The sequence below is a fragment of the Eschrichtius robustus genome, chromosome 16, assembly GCF_028021215.1.
Source record: "Eschrichtius robustus isolate mEscRob2 chromosome 16, mEscRob2.pri, whole genome shotgun sequence".
Lineage (NCBI taxonomy): Eukaryota > Metazoa > Chordata > Mammalia > Artiodactyla > Eschrichtiidae > Eschrichtius > Eschrichtius robustus.
Genome location: NC_090839.1, coordinates 24,815,270 through 24,828,843, shown reverse-complemented (window position 1 = coordinate 24,828,843; position 13,574 = coordinate 24,815,270). Strand labels below are relative to the sequence as shown.

The window sequence follows — 13,574 nt, the reverse complement described above, 5'->3', positions numbered from 1 at the left end:
AGAGCCCAAGCGCCAAAACCAGAGAGAGCCCATGTGCTGCAACGAAGAGTCCATGTGCCACAACGAAAGATCCCACGTGCCGCAACTAAGACCCAACACAGCCAAATAAATAAATAAATATTTTTTAAAAAAAGAGCAGTGAGCAATGAACAATTTCAGGTGCAGCTAGCCCTTAAGATATGATATATTATGACATGATTATGGTGATAATTACAACTTTCACCATAAAAGTCTCTAATACTATGTTAAATAATCCAGAACTATAGAGAAGTCTTATATAACATGGTAAAAAAAAAGACCCTTGAAAAAAAAAGACAGCTCTCCTCCTGACATCAATTCTAATGAATAAGACCCCAAAACCTAAAAAAGTTGGTTAGCACTTAATCAAATCAAGATCTGTGATAAAAGGATAAAATCTAGGCTTTGTATTATGTCTGAAGGGATTAAATAATTGTGCTACCCAGGAAAGATGGAGAACATCTAAACCAAAGTTGACAAGCACAACTTCCCACAAGACCACTACAGGTTATCTAAATGTGTGAAGAGGCCAGATGGGACAGTCGTGAAGGGAGGGCCTGCCTTCAGTGGCAGGTGCTACTCAGCACCACCTGGGATAGGAGAGCTCAATGTTATCTGACCTTTCCTGTTTAAAGACAAATCTAAAATCTGAATTTTAATGTAAAATATCTCATTTTTTAAAGCAGTGGCAATGAAATTCAAACATTAAAAAAAAAAACAAACCCCCAAAACTAAAGTGGGCCATAACACATGGCTGCACACTGGATACAGCAGGCTATCGGTTAACCTCTGGCCTAAAATTTAAAAGAACAAATTTCAAGTTCATTTTAAGCAGAACCATGGAGTAAAAAATTTTTGTAACTTTTAAGTCACCTCAAAGATCCAGTCTTACTTCTTCATTTTATAGGTAAGGAAACTAAAGACCAGAGAGCTAAAAACAATAAATAAATTTGGGTCTTGAGAATTACTCCTATCCATTAGAACAGATAATTTAAGGATTACTATGCTAAGTAATGCTTTATTATGTTCAGTTACTCCATGTACTTAAAAAAATACAACAGAATTTCTATTAAAAAAAAAATCCTAAAATTCCAACTCTGCAATTAAAATCAGCCTTTCAACCTAGTACAACCACAGTTGTACTTTGTAAAACTCGAGATAACCATAGAAGGACAATTCAAAAAGAGTAACAAGAAGGAAAAATAAAGCAAATTACCCATGTGTAACAAATTGGGCACGTTCTCCAATATTGTGTCCAATTTCCATTTGAAGTCTTTATCATCTATATTCCCTTTGAAGGCCACAAAGATTGTGGAATCCTCCAAAATACTATCACTTTTTGAGTCATCATCTTCTAGTCCAGAGTCAAAATCCATCTCTGAGTCCTCCACTGTTGATGAACACAAGGAAGTATAGATGTCTTCTAAGTTTGGAAGGTCATCCAAAACCATGGTGAATATTATTCCAGAAGCATATGCCAAGTGGACAATAAAAAAACCTTTGAAAACAGAAGATACAAAAAGCATTACAAGGCATAATTATACAGTCAACAATGTATAATTATAGTTCTATGAAAACTATAATTTATTTGCCAAGTAATAAGGAAGTACTATAAAAATTAAGAAATTACAGAGAGGATAAGCTAGTTTAATTAAGATATTCTATAATAGTTCTTAAAGATACTAGAAATAAAAATATACCAGTTTTAAATAAAATTCCTTTTATTTTGTCAGCCTAGAATATGGGCAGAAGGGAACGAAAGATCACAAGAAAATAAAGTAGGTATTCTCTGAGAATTAATTCATATAAGCCTTTGGTTGACCCCCACAGAGCAAGATTGGGGTTGACCCCAAGACTCCCCTTACTCCTGTCCTAACAAAAGCTTCAGAGCAGCCAAGGTTTCTAAAGCCCTCTGCTTTAACCTGCAAAGGACAACTTGACCTAACTAAGAGCATCTGCAGGACTACTTAAAATCCTAGTCTTTCATGAGGACCATTTAAAACAACTTTTAAAGGGTTATTAATAGTCGCATAGCTGAAAATGATGATTCAGAAACAAAACAAAGACACAAAAATTTTAAAATACTTTTGCAAAAGGAAAATAAGTGGTTAACACATGTTTACAGAGGCAAAGAACTATGTCTAGGACAGAACTAAATTACTTTTTAACTTTTACGTCTAGGGAAGTCACATTTTCTGCTATTTTCAGTTATGTTGCCTACCAAAGAGTACAAATATTAAAGACCACACCATGTGGCCATTTCCTCCATTATCTTTGGGATTGATGATCACATTCTTAACCCAAAAGTGAATGAATGAACATTAATTTTCAGCATTTGTGTTACACAAGAATGGTATGGAAACATAAGAACCTCACACACAAAAAAAAAAAAAAAAAAAAAAAAGAACCTCACACAAATCTTCTAATTAAAAAAAATTCCCTATATAAAGCATAATTACAGCTATTTTTTTTTAAAAGATGGATAAGAAAAAAGGACTGAAAATAAACCCACTAAAATGCAAATAGTGATTGTGCTAGGTTGGTAAGATTGTTGGTAAATTTTCTTTTCCTATTTTCCAAAAACGCTATAAGTCATTAGGAAAATGCAAAGCTAAATATGCTGTAATATGGTTATACTACTTGCATAAATAGAAAAAAGTATCAACTTTTAAAAACTGTTTAACTTTTCTTTTTAAAATAATCACTAAACTTCAAGAGCAAAGGCTTTTCAAAAACCAAACCTAAGCAATTTTAAGGGGGAAAATTCCTCTGTTGAAAATAAATATGGAAAAAAACTTTTACATTTGAGCAGAGTGTCTTATAGTCTGCCAATTATAACCTTTTCTAGTACCATCGGTGTTACAAAGGAACAGTGTAATTTGGGTGGTTAAGAAAAAACAGCATTCAGGACTTCCCTGGTGGCACAGTGGTTAAGAACCCGCCTGCCAATGCAGGGAACACGGGTTCGAGCCCTGGTCCGGGAAGATCCCACATGCCGCGGAGCAACTAAGCCTGTGTGCCACAACTACTGAGCTTGCACTCTAGAGCCCGCGAGCCACAACTACTGAAGCCCGCGCGCCTAGAGCCCATGCTCTGCAACAAGAGAAGCAACCACAATAAGAAGCCCCCGCACCACAACGAAGGGTAGCCCCTGCTCGCTGCCAACTAGAGAAAGCCCGCGCGCAGCAACAAAGACCCAAAATAGCCAAAATTAATTAATTAATTAATTTAAAAAGAATAAAGTATACAATTCAATTTAAAAAAAGGAAAGTAGCTTTAAAAAAAAAAGAAAAAACAGCTTTCAGAAAATCCTTTATAAATACCATTGCCATTAGTCAACTGCCACCTACATTTTACAGATATTAAAGAACTTTAGAGGTAAATAAACAAAACTAAAAAAAGATTTTTAGAGCTTAAAAGCTGCTGCTTGGAAATTCCCTGGCTGTCTAGTGGTTAGTGCTCCACGCTTCCACTGCAGGGGGCACTGGTTCAATCCCTGGTTGGGGAACTAAGATCCCGCATGCTGCGCGGTGAGGCCAAAAACAAAAACAAAAAAACTCTGCTGCTCAGCAGAAAGAAGTCTGACTGCTGAAAATGCCTGAAAAACTGTAGCTATTTAACAGCTGTTCCAAAGTTGAAACAACTGCAAGAAGGGAATTTAAAATTTAAGACACGTTTTCCAAAAGAATCTTTAACTGGAAAGGAGAAAACCAACTAAAAAACCTGCACTTTGATAGTCTTCTGAAGAGGTTGTTGGTCATGCCACGAAGGCTGTGTATTCAGATTTGGAAAACCCTCAACTGGTAGACAAGAAGTCAGCTAATTCAAATTCAGGAATTACCAGTTTAACAGTACTATGGGCATTATGCAGGTGCTTAAAAAAAAAAACAATAGAAAGTCAGTCTATGAAAAAAATTACTGGCCTTCCCTACAAAAAAATTTTTTTAAAGAAACTTCTTCCGGGCTTCCCTGGTGGCGCAGTGGTTAAGAATCCGCCTGCCAATGCAGGGACATGGGTTCAAGCCCTGGTCCGGGAAGATCCCACATGCCGCAGAGCAACTAAGCCTGTGCGCCACAACTACCGAGTTTGTGCTCTAGAGCCCGCAAGCCACAACTACTGAAGCCCACGCACCCTAGAGCCCGTTCTCCGCAACAAGAGAAGCCACTGAAATGAGAAGCCCATGCACTGCAACGAAGAGTAGCCCCTGCTCACCGCAACTAGAGAAAGCCCGCGTGCAGCAACGAAGACCCAATGCAGCCAAAAATAAATAAATAAATACATTTATTTAAAAAAAAAAAGAAACTTCTTCCAGATAACATATTCTTTGAGATTAATGCCCACTTAAAATCTAAGGATTTATTATCAAAATAATGGAGTAATCTTTGAGTGAAAATGTAGTTCAGTGAAAACTCTCTCCAACAGTATAGCTGACTAGCTCAAGAGACTCATTTGCTTATTTATGGTCATCTATCATGAACGTGTGCTATTTCTTTGGGTTTGCTAAGATTAACCACCAGTTATCTTGCTCACCCACATAATTTCCAGATTACCTACTGATTTAACTTCTTACTGGGGCTATTTTGATCTTTTATAAAGAATCTAAAAACAAATATGATATTCAGGAGAAATTTTAAAAGCAAGCATATTATTTATTCTACTTGTCCAAGGTAGAATGAAAAAGATTTCCAAATGAAACCATTTCAGGAGCCAAAGAGCTCCAGTTGATAAAGGAAAGCTTTTTTTATGGAAGAATGCCAACTTAAATATAAAAAGATGGTATCATTAGAAAACCCACAGTTTTGCAATCCCTAATAAAATAATTCAGGCAGGGGCTTCCCTGGTGGCGCAGTGGTTGAGAATCTGCCTGCCAATGCAGGGGACACGGGTTCGATCCCTGGTCTGGGGAGATCCCACATGCCGCGGAGCAACTGGGCCCGTGAGCCACAATTACTGAGCCTGCGCGTCTGGAGCCTGTGCTCCGCAACAGGAGAGGCCGCGATAGTGAGAGGCCCGCGCACCGCGATGAAGAGTGGCCCCCACTTGCCACTACTAGAGAGAAAGCCCTTGCACAGAAACGAAGACCCAACACAGCCATAAATAAATAAATAAATAAAATAAAAAAATAAAACAAAAAAATTTCAGGCAAGGATCATCAGTAAGGAAAAAACACTATGTGAAAATTCGACAGAGTTCTGGATAGTCACACGATGTCAAAGTATCATCCCAGATATCTGCTGCTTGGCAAAGGGAAAACAGTAACTTCACAATGGAAAGACTTGACTTCTCCCACTTGAACGCAATGATCCACCTCAGCATCATTAACAGAGAAACAACCAGAAATTATGTACACTATTAAGTGCACAGCATTACCTATGAAATATTCCTGCCAAAAATGTTTAACCTGAATCTACCAAGTTTTTAACAGGAGACAGAGGAACAAGTTAAAGAACACCATGAGGAAATAATCAGATGAATCTAGAGTGTAGGATTTCTACAGCACAATTGGCTTGGCCTCTTCAATAAGTCAGTGGTCACAGGAAAAAAAGGGTGGGTAAAACTGTTCTACATTAAAAGAGACTTAAGAGCCTTAAAAATCAAGTGCAGTGGGGACTACCCTGGTAGTTCAGCGGTTGAAGAATCCACCTTCCAATGCAGGGGATGTGGGTTCGATCCCTGGTCAGGGAACTAAGATTCCACATGCTACAGGGCAACTAAGTCTGTGCACTCTAGAGCCCGCACACCATAGCTAGAGAGCACGTGCGTGCTGCAACAACTGAGCCCACGCGCTCTGGAGCCCGCGTGCCACAACTAGAGAGAAGCCCATGCCACAACGAAGAGCCCGCCTGCCGCAACTAAGACCCAATGCAGCCAAATAAATAAATATTTTTTTAAAAAATCAAATGCAACGTACAGTACTTTATTGGATATTGGTTTGAAAAAAAACAGATGCAAAGCACATTTTTAGGATAATTAGGGAATTATTACTAATTTTGTTAGGTGTGATAATAATGGTGTTGTGGTTATTTTGGACAATGTTCTTATTGTCTCTTACGACATGCATACTGAAGCATTTATTTATTTTTTTGGCCACGCCACGTGGCACGAGGGATCTCAGTTCCCTGATCAGGGATCAAACCTGTGCCCCCTGCAATGGAAGTGCAGAGTCTTAACGACTGGACTGCCAGGGAAGTCCCAAGAGATGCATACGGAAGCATTTTGAGGTAAAATGTCATGATGTCTGCAATTTAATCTTGAAAATAATTGAGGAAAAAACAGATTAATCAAATATAACAAAATGTTAATAATGGCTAATTATAGGTGATGAGTATACAGGTGTTCATTATATTTTTATTTGTACTATAAATTATATATATTTGAAATTGATCATAATAAAGAGTTAATTGGGTTTTTTTTTAAAAAAAAAAAAGGAAAAAGAGGACTTCCCTGGTGGTCCAGTGGTTAAGACTCCACGCTCCCAATGCAGGGGGCACGGCGGGTTCAATCCCTGGTGGGGGAAGATCCCACATGCCATGTGGTGTGGCCAAAAAAAAAAAAGGAAAAAGCAAGCATACCAGAAACATAGTACTGCTCCATGGTAAAACTCTGCCAGACATCAGGAATGCTAAGAAGCTTATCTATGAACATCTTCCAAATCACAGTATGTTTTAAAAATAAACATATTTGAACATATATATTTATAAATATATAAATTTATATCATATATATTACATATATTTAATTACTTACACCAGTCTTTCCAGATTTAAATATATATTTTATATGTATATTTATATATATTCAGATTCCTATGTTAAGAATGGTTAAAAGATTGTCACAGACTATTCAGATTATCTGCCATTTGAGCAAAAAGACAAGATGCTATCATGCACCTCAGAAATCACAAATTCATATACCTACAGGAGTCAGGCACATAAAGTAAATAAGAGAAGAACACTGAATATTAAATGCATTTGCACATACTGTATGAATGGTTTGGGCAATAGGAAACTCGCATACCCATCTATGCTCAGCAGCTGCTACTCTGCTCCACTTTATTATTCCTTTCTGGAGGGAGAGAAGGTGTTGTGCAGGCCCAGGACTAACATTCTGAATTTTAAGAATAGACTAAAATCCATACATTTAGTAAAATCTCCAAATTTTAAAATTGATTTACATTTCTGGAAAATATGGGCCAAATGAAACACACTGCAGCTGCATATGGCCCACAGGCCATCAGTTTTCAATTTCTAATTTCAATTTTTCTAATTTCTATTTGCAAACGATGTGACTGACAAGGGATTAATTTCCAAAATATAAAAACAACTCATACAACTCAATAACAAAAAAACAAACAACCCAATCAAAAAATAGGCCGAAGATCTAAATCATGACTCACAAGATTGACTGATAGAACACTAGGCCCCAGTAAACTACACTGGGTTTGGTGTACTGTTGGAGAAGACCAGGTATTTAAAATGCATTTAAGTCTTATGATGTGCCTCTTGGGAGGTCTGTGGACTCCCTGAGAGAGAAAACAACAAAAAAAAGAGACCAAGGTCTTAATCCCAGAGAAACAGAAGGCACTCAAACTTAGAGAATTTCTGCAATGTAACTTTGGTAGTGTCATTCCACTGCTTGGAATTAAGCTGAGCCATACTCACTCTCACATAAGGTTTCACTCACCAAAATGTCTTTCTTATTAATTTTTATCATTTATCCAGGTCATCTTCTAAGTCCAAACAAGCTGGCATTTTTAGGGCTTGTATTTTAAGGTAGCAGCCAAATAAAAATTCTAAAAAAAAAAAAAAAAAAAAAAAAAAGGAAAAATAAAAGTACAATATTATACAGAAATTACAGAGGTGACCCATCCTTGCATCAGAATGCAAATATCACAATTTATCAAGTCAACTTAGACATCTTCAGACAATGTTAAAATAGGGTTTTCATTAAATCTGCAAAGAATATTTTTTTTTTCTGAGATCTTAAAGCACTCATCACCAAGCAATTCAAAGAATACAGAAGCAAAACTAAGGGACATATACCAGAATCATGAAACTGGGACCCTAAGCCTTAGAGCCCTCCCTATATATTCATTTCTAAATCTGTCAAATTAGAACACTCTTTGACATAAATCACAGCAATATCTTTTCAGATTCGTCTCCTAGAGTAACGGAAATAAAAATAAACGAATGGAACCAAATTAAACTTAAAACCTTTTGCACAGCAAAGGAAACTGTAAACAAAAGACAACATACAGAATGGGAGAAAGTATTTGCAAATGATGTGACTGACAAGGGATTAATTTCCAAAATATAAAAACAACTCATACAACTCAATAACAAAAAAACAAACAACCCAATCAAAAAATAGGCAGAAGATCTGAATTGGGCGATTGGGATTGACATGTATACACTGATGTGTATAAAATTGATGACTAATAAGAACCTGCAGTATAAACAAACAAACAAACAAACAAACAACTAATACTAAACTTTCTTTGGGTTATTTGCATGGAAATATGTTAATATAAATGTTTCAGACACTACATGAACTTTCTAAAAATCTTATATGTTCTGGTATAATGTTATGAGTCATAATTCTAGTTATTACTTTAAAATGTATATCTCAGAAATAACTAAATTTCCTTGTCAACTGCATTATTATGAACTTTCATCAAATCTTTAACCGTGGTCATTTTTAAGTCTTTTGTCATTTACAGACAGTTCTGGGTGTGCTCTGATGCTTTCGCAAAAATGTTCCTATAAAAGGGTTCCATCTTCAAGGAATTCATGGAAAAGACTCTGACAAGTACAGGTTTCTGGTAACTGACTATACTGCTGAACTGAATGAATAAGCATTTTCAGAACTCTAATGGAAAACTGATGAATTCATAAAAGTGCTAACAAAAGATCAAGATGAAAAAAAAATTAATTACATGGGACTGAGTGAACTGATGAGGATGATTATAATTTTTGTGACTTTCTGTTTGAATAAACAAAAAAAAAAATCCCACAAGGACTCAGAGGCAAAAAATATACAAATCAACTTTCACTGCAAAGTAAAGGAGCTGTTACAGTGGAGGATTACTGGACTGAATGTCAATATTATGACATAGTATGAGTGTGTTTCGTGTTTGGTAATTGCAATCACTGTTGCTTTTGTTGTGGTCATCCATTTACAATGCTTGGTGTCAGTTTATCTCTTGTAAAAATAAAATACAGTGTGTGTGTGTGAAAAAAAAAAGAAAGTGAAAAGAATATTGGGAAAAAATATTCACAAATCATATAGACTTCAGTATAGCAATGATTATTTTAATTAACATGATTGATAATTTTCACTTTCAAAATTCAAAATTTTATTGTATGCAGTGTATGCAGTGTGACACTCAGCAGTGTATAAATTTCAAGGTTCAACAGATCTGGATTGGAATTACCAGTTAGCCAGTGAGCAGCTGAATCACTGCTTATCTGAAAGGGCTTAGATATATTGCTTAACCTCTCTGAGCCTCATATTTTTCATCTGTAAAATGGGAAGTAACAATCTCATGAGGGTGCTGTGAGGATTAAATGAGATATAGTTTGTGAAAACACCTAGCGGAGAGCTGAAAGAACAAAGGTCCAAAGGTCTTTTCATGTTTTCCTAAAACTTATTGAGGTAGAAGTCAACATTAAAAAGCTTACTCAATGAGAAATTGTTTGATAAAATACAATTTATTGGTTTTTTTCTAGTTATAAAAGGATATATAATTTTTATAGAGATCTTTAAAAATACAGAATATTTTTAAAGAATAAAATCAACTGTAATCCCAAAACTCAGATGATCACTACTGATATTTGGGTATATTTCCTTTCAAAACCATCTAGGTTTATATTTATAGAGTTTGGACCTTGTTTTTATTGTTTTGTTTAACTTCTAAGTTTGAATTGTTAACTAGACAACCTAAAATTAAACATCTTTTTATTTCAAAAAAAAAAAAAAAAGCAGAAGATCTAAATAGACATTTCTCCAAAGAAGACATACAGATGGCCAAAAAGCACATGAAAAAATGTTCAACATCACTTATTATTAGAGAAATGCAAATCAAAACTACCATGCGGTATCACCTCACTCTGGTCAGAATGGCCATCATCAAAAAGTCTACAAGTAATAAATGCTGGAGAGGGTGTGGAGAAAAAGGAACCTTCCTACACTGTTGGTGGGAATGTAAATTGGTACAGCCACTATGGAGAACAGTATGGGTTCCTTAAAACTAGAGTTATCTGCAATCCCACTGCTGGGCATATATCCGGACAAAACTATAATTTGAAATGATACATGCACCCCAATATTCACTGCAGCACTATTTACAATAGCCAAGACATGGAAGCAACCTAAATGTCCATCGACAGATGAATGGATAAAGAAGATGTGGTGCGTCTGTGTGTGTGTATATTTACATACATACACATATACACACACAGTGGAATACTACTCAGCTATAAAAAAGAATGAAATAATGCCACCTGCAGCTACATGGATGGACCTAGAGATTATCTGAAGTAAGCCAGACAGAGAAAAGACCAATATCATATGATATTGCTTATATGTGGAATCTAAATTTTAAAAAAAAGATACAAATGAACTTATTTACAAAACAGAAAGAGATTCATAGACATAGAAAACAAACTTACGGTTACCAAAGGGGGAAGGAGACGAGGGATAAATTAGGAGTTTGGGATTAACATATACACACCACTATATATATTGTAAAATAGATAACCAACAAAGACCTACAAAGACAGGGAACTATACTCAATATTTTGTAATAACCTATAAGGGAAAAGAATCTGAAAAAGAATATATATATATATGTATATATGAATCACTGTGCTGTGAAACTAACACAACATAGTAAATCAACTATACTTCAATTAAAAAATATATATAAATATATATATATAAGCCTAAAATAAATAAATCTGTCAAATTAAAATGAATTAACATCATGGCACACTGTTCGCAAATGCTTGGAGCCAAAATAAAAATATTTTGTACATACACTAAATACAAGACCTACCTCTTCTAACAGAATTTCAAATTTTGTATTTAAACTCCATAAAGATATTCCAAAGATTTTAGTTTTTTCCTACTTTATCTATAATAGCTATACGTTTTATTTTTCGTTAAATTTTCAGTTCAGGTTCTAAAGTATTCTTTATTGTACACATAGAAATTATGCATGGAAACTGCATAATTTTGGCATGCATCAGAAAAAATTTCCCTCTTAATAAGAAAATATCAGTCTACAATGTCTTTAACTGGGCTGCTATAGTTTTACATTATTGCCAAATATTGATTTTATAATCTCAAAACTTTAGATGGATATATGTACTAGGTATTAATAATTATTAGAGAAATACCTATCTCTTAACTATTTTTTAATTCAAGAAAAAGCCAGTTTATAAGTCTCCAAAGGAACATTAATAAAAATTAACCTTTAAGAAAGGCCATAAAGAGGCTTCCCTGGTGGCGCATTGGTTAAGAATCTGCCTGCCAATGCAGGGGACATGGGTTCAATCCCTGGCCCGGGAGGATCTCCCATTCCACAGAGCAACTAAGCCCACGTGCCCCTAGAGCCCGTGCTCTGCAACAAGAGAAGCCAAGACGATGAGAAGCCCACGCACCGCAACGGACAGTAGCCCCCGCTCACTGCAACTAGAGAAAGTCCGTGCACCGCAAGGAAGACCCAACACAGCCAAAAAAAAAAAAAAAAAAAAAAAAAGCCATAAAGAAAATCTCAATAAATCCAAAAGTAACAATAGGACAATCAAAACCTCTGGTGACAATGCACCAAAATTATAAATTTAAAATAAAATAAAGAAACAAAGGCCTTTTCACCTTAAAACAACAACAAAACCCTTGGATTTGGGTTAAAAAAGAAACCAAAACTGCAAAATTTCTAGAAATAAGGAGACTACTACATATTGGAACCTAAAGAATACAGCCGAACCAGTAGAGAAGAAAATTCACACAGCCATGAACACCTATATCAGGGAAAAAAAAAAAAAAAAAAAGAGTTACACATTTGACTAAAAAAGTTAGGGGAAAAAAACCAATAAAGTGAACTGAAAGGAAGCAAAATGAAGGAATACAGATAAAAACAAATTAATCAGAAAACCAGTAGCATAGACAAATTAGAACACTGGTACACTGGGGGAAAGAAATCAATAAAATAGTTAAACCACCAGTTAGTCTAGTAAGTAAAAATGGAAAACTCCAGGGCTTCCCTGGTAGCACAGTGGTTGAGAATCTGCCTGCCAATGCAGGGGACATGGGTTCGAGCCCTGGTCTGGGAAGATCCCACATGCCACGGAGCACCTAGGCCCGTGAGCCACAACTACTGAGCCTGCGTGTCTGGAGCCTGTGCTCTGCAACAAGAGAGGCCGCGACAGTGAGACGCCCGCGCACCGCGATGAAGAGTGGCCCCCGCTTGCCACAACTAGAGAAAGCCCTTGCACAGAAACGAAGACCCAACGCAGCCAAAAATAAATAAATAAATAAATAAAGTTATTTTATTTTAATTAAAAAAAAAATGGAAAAGTCCAAATATATAAAATAAGAAATAAGAAGAAAACAGCCACAGAAACAAAGGAATTAAAAGGACAAGAGACTATTTTGCTCAAGCTTTTGCTCAGGTCAATCTATGTAAATATGACAATGCCCCCAAAAGCACCACACACAGATTTAATGAAACACTATTAACCCTGTAGAAAGAGGATAATACCTAAAACTATTCCAGAGCAAAAAGAAAACTTCCCAATTCTTATGAAGTAAAACAACGCTTCTTGATTAAAAAAACAAAACAAAACAAAAAACCTTTGTCAAATATATAGAAATATACCAGCATTTCCTTAACATGACAAAATATATCTTTTCAGCCCAAAAGTCAGCAGCTTGCTTAATGGAGAAAGATTAGAGGCATCTGTCATCTAAAGCTGGGAAGAAGTTAGAGGGTGTGACCAAGATGGCAGTTTCTGGAAGACCCTGAGCTTACCTCCTCCCACAGGAATACCAAAATTGCAACTAATACAGAGCAACTCTCTATAAGAATGACCTGAAGACTAGCAGAAAAGATTTTCCACAACTAAATATAAAAAGAAGGAACCACAATAAGGTGGGTAGGAGGGACAGAGACACGGTATAGTCAAAACCCATACCCCGAGGCGGAGTCAAGATGGCGGTGTGGGAAGACACAAAGTTAGCATCTCCCCACAACTAGGGTGCCTGCTGGCTACTGGTGGGGGACTCTAACACCCAAGGAGACAGGAGGAACCCGAGTGAACCAGCTTGCGGGATCTTGGTTCGCGAGCCTGGTGTTGGGTGGAAGCTCCTGTGATGGGAGCTCCGAGTCTGAACCACTGGACTAACAGAGAACCTCAGACCCCAGGGAATATTCATCAGAGTGAGGTCTCACAGAGGTCCTCATCTCAGCACCAAGACCCAGCTCTACCCAATAGCCTACAAACTCCAGTGTTGGAAGCCTCAGGCCAAACAAGTAAAACAGAAGCACAATCTC

At 36.3% G+C, this 13,574-nt stretch overlaps 1 protein-coding gene across 9 annotated transcripts in view; it reads right to left on the bottom strand.

Moving 5' to 3' along the window:
- The window catches only part of NCOA6 (nuclear receptor coactivator 6), a 99,363-nt gene that overhangs the window by 49,997 nt on the left and 35,792 nt on the right, over positions 1 to 13,574 (bottom strand). For 7 of the 9 annotated variants that reach the window (XM_068565540.1, XM_068565539.1, XM_068565545.1 and 4 more), the window contains 2 exons: positions 7,703 to 7,811; positions 1,235 to 1,516 (listed from right to left, as the gene is read on the bottom strand). In XM_068565540.1, coding sequence (XP_068421641.1) covers positions 1,235 to 1,469 — 235 coding nt within the window. In that variant the 5' untranslated portion in view covers positions 1,470 to 1,516; positions 7,703 to 7,811. The remainder of the gene's footprint in view (positions 1 to 1,234; positions 1,517 to 7,702; positions 7,812 to 13,574) is intronic. The other 2 variants (XM_068565544.1, XM_068565543.1) reach the window with 1 other exon arrangement.